The sequence below is a fragment of the Notothenia coriiceps genome, unplaced genomic scaffold (assembly GCF_000735185.1).
Source record: "Notothenia coriiceps isolate Sejong01 unplaced genomic scaffold, NC01 NC01_scaffold00027531, whole genome shotgun sequence".
Lineage (NCBI taxonomy): Eukaryota > Metazoa > Chordata > Actinopteri > Perciformes > Nototheniidae > Notothenia > Notothenia coriiceps.
In genome coordinates, this window is record NW_011360232.1 from 151,056 (window position 1) to 158,832 (window position 7,777).

The window sequence follows — 7,777 nt, forward strand, 5'->3', positions numbered from 1 at the left end:
GAAGAGGTTGGGCAGTGAAGCAGAGAAGCTGTTGCACACTGAGGCTGAGCGTGTGTGTGTCCGTGTGTGTGTGTGTGTGTGTGTGTGTGTGTGTGTGTGTGTGTGTGTGTATGTGTGTGTGTGTTGGGGGGGTCAGATTAAGACACACTAGGTATCCACTTGTGGATAACCATGAAAAGAAAATCAATATCCTCAGCAGGATTAATTACTGGGCACATAGCACGTGCAAGCTTCAGTGTGTACAGACCACTGCTGTGCACACACATGACATTTGTTCACCTCGTACACTATCAGTTGAAGAATCTACTGGGCTGTAGTCTGCCTGGTACCATTTCACTCTTTATTGACGTTAAGCAATAGCTGTTATGTTAAGGGAATACGAGTCTCTATGTGTCAAGATGTGTGCGTGCTTTCTACAATAGCTGCTATGTGTGGTTAATCTCTCTTCGACAATAGCCTCCCTGAGCTGCCAGCTCTCAGGCCCACAGGCCTGGAGTGAAGCCTGGGGAGCGGGTTGGAAGTCACCCAGCCAGGACTCAAGAGACTGGGCTTGGACTGCCTCCAACTCTCCCTCTGTGGGGATGATTGAGGGGGTTGCAAGGACATTACTGCTCTGCAAGAAGAGACCAAGAGAGGAGGATGGAGATAATGAAGGGAGAGGAGAACAGATGGAAGTGAATAGGAAGGGCAGGGAGTGAGCAGAGCAGAGTAGGGGAAAGAGGATAGGCTAACATCTAGTTATGGCGCTAAAAGCAGTATTCCCTATGCTGTTTGTGGTGCAACAGTAAGAAGGAGAAATACCCAACTGTCTGTCTGTTTGTTGTTTGGGAATTCTTTGTCTGCAGTTAGCTCTGTTTCACCAAAAGGCTACTAAAACGTCTGTTAGCTGTAGTTAATGTTGCTACTAAATCTTTGTTAAGACAGGTCCATTTGAGTTCTATGGGTTAGGGTTAGGACATGGACTATTGGTTATAGTGATTTATTGCAAGGTATACGGTAACTAGGCTCACCATGGCAGTGCAAGGTGAAAAATTAAATGGCAACAAAACCTAATTTGTAAATGTATTCACCCAGTTTCAAATGGGCTTAATTGCTTCAATTAAATAACCCTCTTGACACCAAGTGTAAAGATACAGATGGTGCCGTTTTAGTGAGTTTCCTTTTTTCTAATTTCCCAACTGACACAGCAATCTTAAAAAGAAAGAACATATTCCAAGTTCACCATCTGTATCTTTACGCACTGCGGTGAGAGGGTGATCGTTTATATTTTCTTTGAAACCTCAGAGACTGTACCAAATCCCATCTTAAATGATAGTCTTCTTAAGTCTACTTCAGTCATGATTGAGTCTGTGCTTCATCTGAGAATGGAATAGACATTAATTAGAAAGACAAGCAGAGACAGACACATTTAAAACATTTCTTAAATGGAAATAGCATAATCATAACTCAGAACGTGCACGTACAGTAATGTGTCCGCTCAATTTGCCATGAGCAAGACTCATGGCTGTATGCAGTGTGCTTTGTTTCAGAAAAGAAAAATAAGTGCAGACTCTTCAATGGGATTTGTTTTTGACATGCGATGTAGATATATGACTCACATTGTCGAATGCTTTCTCTAACACATTTGTAATTCTTAGTTATGGTTAGTTTGGTGTTAAATAACACTCAAGTTCTGTTTCTCCCTCATCCTTTATGTTTTTTTAATATGTTTTTTTTAAATGCAGTTTAATGCATTCAGACCAGATTTTGCCAACAGCGATAATCCACTAAGTTGAAAACTATACAACTCCATCACACACTCTTGTCTTCACTGTCAGCATCCTTTTCACTCTCTCTAGTGTTACACTTCTCTGGCAGTTTAATTATTCCAGCATGCATTCATTTTACTACTGACTTTTTACTATGAAATGAACCATCTGAAGCATCTGCTCTATAAACAAACACCAGTATCCACAGATATGGCAGATAAGACACTGAATAACCAATTGATTTTAAACTGATAAGAATTGCAGTTTTATTATCAAATGCTGTAAAACTGAGGATTGACTTGTACACTGTATATTTAAACAATGAATGCAAGCTTATGCATGTTCATTTCCTCAACAGTTTGAATTCCTTTATGTTATGTATATTTAGGAAATATTTATGTTTTGATTTTTCAGATACACATTCAGATATACACACACTGCGGAGAGAATCCGTGTGAGAAATGTGTTTTCAATAAGACCAGGAGCTTAGTGTACTCTGCGTTTAGAGGAGAGCAAAATGAGCAGTTTTTCTCCAAGGAAATATCTAGAAAGAGATTGGACAGCTACAGCAGTATGGCAAATGAGCATAGACTGTGATAGTCAACAGGGAGATAACTATCTCTCTTTCTCTCCCTTCTATCCCTCTAGCTTCCATGTTTTTTTCTTCTCAGCTCTCATTTATTCCATCTTCCAATATGCACTTTTACTTTTGTTCTTTCCCTCGTGTGCTCTGCTGTGACAACATATCCATCGTGTCGTTTTTTCCTCTTTAGAGGTGTACGAGACGCAGAGCGAGCTACAGGGAGAGAGGGAGATACAGTATCCCCGTGCATTTAGCTGTGAGTGCATATGTGAGAGGATCTGTGTGTGTTTGTGACTGCTACAGTTATGCATGCCTGCCCTCACGCAGGGCATAAATCACCATTAGAGATGACAGGTGTGTGTGTGTGTGTGTGTGTGTGTGTGTGTGTGTGTGTGTGTGTGTGTGTGTGTGTGTGTGTGTGTGTGTGTGTGTGTGTGTGTGTGTGTGTGTGTGTGTGTGTGTGTGTGTGTGTGTGTGTGTGTGTGTGTACTAAGACAGGCCGACTGCAGCAACTGAGCTTCCCATGCTCAACAGGCTGCCTTATTGTTGAAGCTCCAATGATCTGTTCCACTCCGTTTCCAAGGTTTCCCAGACCTGGGACTGCTGTACAACACACACACCAACACACACACTCTGCACTGTCTCTGAGAATGGGGTGACCTTGCACAGTGATGAGAGGCTGGTTGATAAACTCTGCTGAGAGTGTTTACTCTCGCTCAAGGCTAGCAGGCAAGTAGCTGTGTGGCGCTCAACCCGTGGTTTATCCAAACTGAAATATGGCCTCTGCACAGCAGCCATTTTACAAACTGACAGCACAGGAGACATAACCTGCTTCAATTCATATTCACACACTCTGTGCCTCAAAGCCTGCAGAGAAAAGCTCGCGTTAGGCCATATTTCACATTATAGTCAAGGCAGAACTTTACTTTTAAAGTTTTCTATTTTAGCACTTTGATTTATTGATACTTTTTGGGCCATGGACTCTCGGCACTATTTGTATCATTCTTAAACATGTGTTGTATTGTCAATCATTGTATTATCTTTATAATATTTATAAAGATTTCTACTAAAAGTAAATTATTCAAATTGTTCGATCTCTCCAATCCGTAGTCTAAAACTTGTTTGTTTGCGTTGATTAATATTTACAATGTAACAGTTGTTCTCAGTATGTGGTCCTTCTCGTGTTACAGTACAAATTTGCTTTTATGTGTAGTACCCGTTTCTGAATGCTATACATTTTAACTGTTTTATTCTTAATTTTACTCTTCTCTCCTTAAAAGTCAAGCGACATCACAAGATACACATTGCCATGAGTCCTTTCAGATTGTCAGTAAACAAGTTCAGGCACAAGGATCACCAAATGATAAGGGGGAACTTAAACACAGCTATCACTTCCTGTATCGGGTTAAAAAGAAAGGGGAGTTCTCGATAAGTTTCCTCTCTTAAACACTCTGCACTTCGATGACTCATTTGTGTTCGCCCATGTTATGAATTGATGCTAAGAAGAGGCCAAAAAGTGTTCTCACCCACACACTCACACAGTGATAGATGGGCTTGGTGATGCAGTAGAGGAGGACATATGGTTAAGAGTTGGCTGGGGATTATTAATGATCATTTCCTGCTGCCCTCTAGTTACTGCAATCAGCTGCATTCATCAGGATGCTCGCTGAGAATAAAGGAACTGTCTTCCCTTTTTCTTTTCATCTCATTCTGGATCTCTCTCTTTCTGATTTGTATGTCACTCGGTGTCAGATGCACCCTGCTAGGTCTCTCAGCTTTCTGGCTCAGTATTTGTGTGTGTTCTGTTATCTCCTTGGATATTTCTCAGCACTCAAAGCACTTTGACAATCCCTCTGCTTCTGGCTTCATTTACCTGGCAGGCCTCCAGTACTTTGACTGTGTGTGTGTGTGTGTGTGTGTGTGTGTGTGTGTGTGTGTGTGTGTGTGTGTGTGTGTGTGTGTGTGTGTGTGTGTGTGTGTGTGTGTGTGTGTGTGTGTGTGTGTGTGTGTCCTAGTGTTAAGGGAGGTAGCAGAACCGACAGTTTATTTTTCCTTCGTTTCATTTGTATCCCATCATTCATTTGGTGCATATGGCTGCGTGTGCTTGCATCAGTGTGCTCGCAAAGGAGGCGGTAAAGACTCCCCCAGCAGTTTGATCCACTATCCTATACCTACCTTCTGACCAGCCAGTGTGTGTGTTTCTGTGTGTGTGTGTGTGTGTGTGTATTGGACGCCAGGCAAAGGAAAATCAATGGTATTAATTTGCGGAGGCAGTGGTGTGAGCTGAGGCAATCTGCTGCACACTGGGAGCCACGCTTTGCTCTGATTTACCGTGCACACACAGAGACCCTCTTCCACCTCCCAGACTCACACCTTCCCTCCTTTCTTCTCCTGTTTAGTTTGCATTCAGAGACAATATCAGTTTACAGATTACGAGGCACACTGGAATGTCATGCTTCACTCGATCCCTGCCTCACACACACACACACACACACACACACACACACACACACACACACACACACACACACACACACACACACACACACACACTTTCCCTCCCTCACTAACTCACTCGCTCTCGTGATCCAGGTAATTAAAAGGCAGGCTGCTCCATGGTGGCAGGAGGGAGGAGAGGACTACAGGGAAGGGCAGGGTAGAGTCACTACCACACACTGGTGACAAACTACCTCTGCCAACACACACACACACACACACACACACACACACACACACACACACACACACACACACACACACACACACACACACACACACACACAGGATTGGTGGAGACTGATAAGTCTGCTCTAAATGGCATTCAATTAAAGAAAGATTACACTTCATACATTGGAGTAGATGCACCAGCAGACCACGCTTAATGAGAGAATGACTCAAACTTGACTTGAACCACATAATGTGACACACTCCATACTCTTTTACAAGTATTTTTCAATGGAGATAATTTATGTCAAAGGAACAGGTACATTCATTATTAATTGCAGTGCCTCACCAGAATGTGGCACATATATTGGGCTGTTGCTGTAATCCAAACCCTAAATAGGATGTGACAGGATTATATTAAATATGTAAGACCCGCCTTCTTGACACTGGCAACATAATTAATAGAACAATGACAACCATGTGAAGTCTGACAAAGTCAAAATGTAGTAAACCGTCCTACAAGACTTGTCCGTACAAATATACTTGCCGTGCCTAAAAACAGATGCAACGGAATAATGAGGGAAAGGTTTCAAACATAAAATAAAGAAGCTAGTGAGGCTAACAACATCTCGCATTCGGAAAATGATACATCATTTCATTAAACATTGTCTACAGTACGAGTCAGAAGGTATTACAGTCTTCACCGTCTCTCTAAGAAATAGCCAGGAACTTGCAATGAACTCCAAACCGATTCAATTCTCATCTGTTTTATGAGTTGTTTAAAACAACATCATACATATATTTTCCCAATGATGACTAAACCTGCATTTGATGAACACAGACGGCCATTTAGAAATAACATATTATGATGTTTGATGATCCCCCGTGATAGTTTCATGGAACATGCCTATCATTTACTGTAGATGTACACATTAGGACAGAGCTGTGCCTACATTACTCCTCTGTTTTTATTATGGCAATTACGAGGCATGTTCAGCTCAGTGGTGGATGTTTGGTACATTTACTACAAACTAAATGAGCTGCCAATCTCCATTATAGCATCAGTATTTATCCTGGTATTTCATTCACGTACACTGGCTGTGATAAAACCCCCTTTGTCACAGTTATGAGATTAAACTAAACCACATACATCCAGTTTTGAGATTTGAATGCAAACCCAAACCAGGCAGACTGCTCTCTCTCTTCCTCTCTCCATGTGTCCAGCATCACACCAGACATGACTAATCCACTGTAGAGTGTCTTAATCCAATCAGACCTGTTGTCTGTTGATCCGAGACATGGAGGGCCACGGCTCTGATATCGTTAAACATGTGGGCACAGCACACTCACATTTTCATTCAAAACGTAGTCTTGCAATGGAGTATGCTATACAAAAGACCTATACAGGGTTCTTACGGTCATTAAAAACCTGGAAAAGTCATGGAAGTTCAAAATGCTAATTCCAGGCCCTGGAAAAGTTATGGAAAACAATATTTTTCCCAAAGTTTTGTAAAAGGCATGGAAATGTAACTAAAGTTGCATCAAATATAATTTATAGTTTATCTAATAGCTGAAATAGTAATACTATAATGATAATAAATACTGTATCGTATAGTAATGAAACGTAAAATGGCATTTAACTGTTTTTGGTCATGGAAAATCAGGTAAAGGTCATGAAGAAGTCATGGAAAAGTCATTGGAAATCATTGGTGAAAAAGTGTATGAACCCTGCCTATAGTATAACGTTGTTTCATTTTGACTTGAGTCTTATTTTGTATTTTGGACCTGGCTTCCATCAGATACGTTTACCTTGTCTCACCAAGTTGAATTACCGGCAATGACATTGATAATAATAATTTCAGAAGGAACTGTGAGTTTAAAAAACAAGCATCAGTAGATAATGAGAAAACTGTTCAACTAGATTACTTGAATCACTCTATTTTGAGGTCAAAACCAAAGTAAGTGCACCTAAAATGTAATGAGGGATGCATTGATTCGATCCACTGGAACATCACTTATCAGACAGTGTTGGAGGAAAACCAAGATGGACTATCTATAAAGGTAACCTTCTTCTTGTTCAACTTTTACCTTTTGTGCTACCTGTAGTTATGCACATTCATTCAGTGTTTCTAATCTTTATCCAATCCAACTTTATTTATAAAGCACTTTCAAACCTCCAGACCAAAGTGCCGTACAGAGAAATACAAAATCACACTAAGGTGTTAAAATCATCCATTGTGTGTGTTCTCAGTTTGGCATACATAACAGCAATTAAGATCATCTGTAAACTGTTAGAGTCATTACTACCCTGTTTGGTCTCTTGACTGCTCTTTTCTTGTTTGAGTAGACTTAAGTGGCGATGTTGTTGTGTTTTTAAAATCTCAGCGAGTGCTTTGAGTAAAACTTTTGAATCATGTTGTTTCATGTAATACCCCTACTTCTTTCTTACATCAGTTACATGTTATGTTTCTACTGCCATCCTTCCAGTAAAGGAACAATTCCCGAACAAAAGTAATGAACATAACCTCATGTTATCTTGGTGAACAAAATTGCATTTTCTACCTGTAAAGCTGGGCAATAACTGAACATTGAAAAATGGGATTTATTGACTTTCACCATGTTATTGCTTTTTGTAAATGAAGGATATAGATTTTAACTTAAAGGGGACCTATCATGCAAAATGCACTTTTGTACGTCTGTTATACATGAATATGTGTCCCCGGCATACTTGCCAACCTTGAGACCTCAGAAATCGGGAGCATTTCCAAAACCACCGCGTGGG

At 40.7% G+C, this 7,777-nt stretch overlaps 1 protein-coding gene across 1 annotated transcript in view; it reads right to left on the reverse strand.

The window, feature by feature from the left end:
* The window catches only part of LOC104957651 (neprilysin-like), a 49,462-nt gene that overhangs the window by 5,578 nt on the left and 36,107 nt on the right, over positions 1–7,777 (reverse strand). The window contains exon 12 of the mRNA XM_010785295.1: positions 487–613. Coding sequence (XP_010783597.1) covers positions 487–613 — 127 coding nt within the window. The remainder of the gene's footprint in view (positions 1–486; positions 614–7,777) is intronic.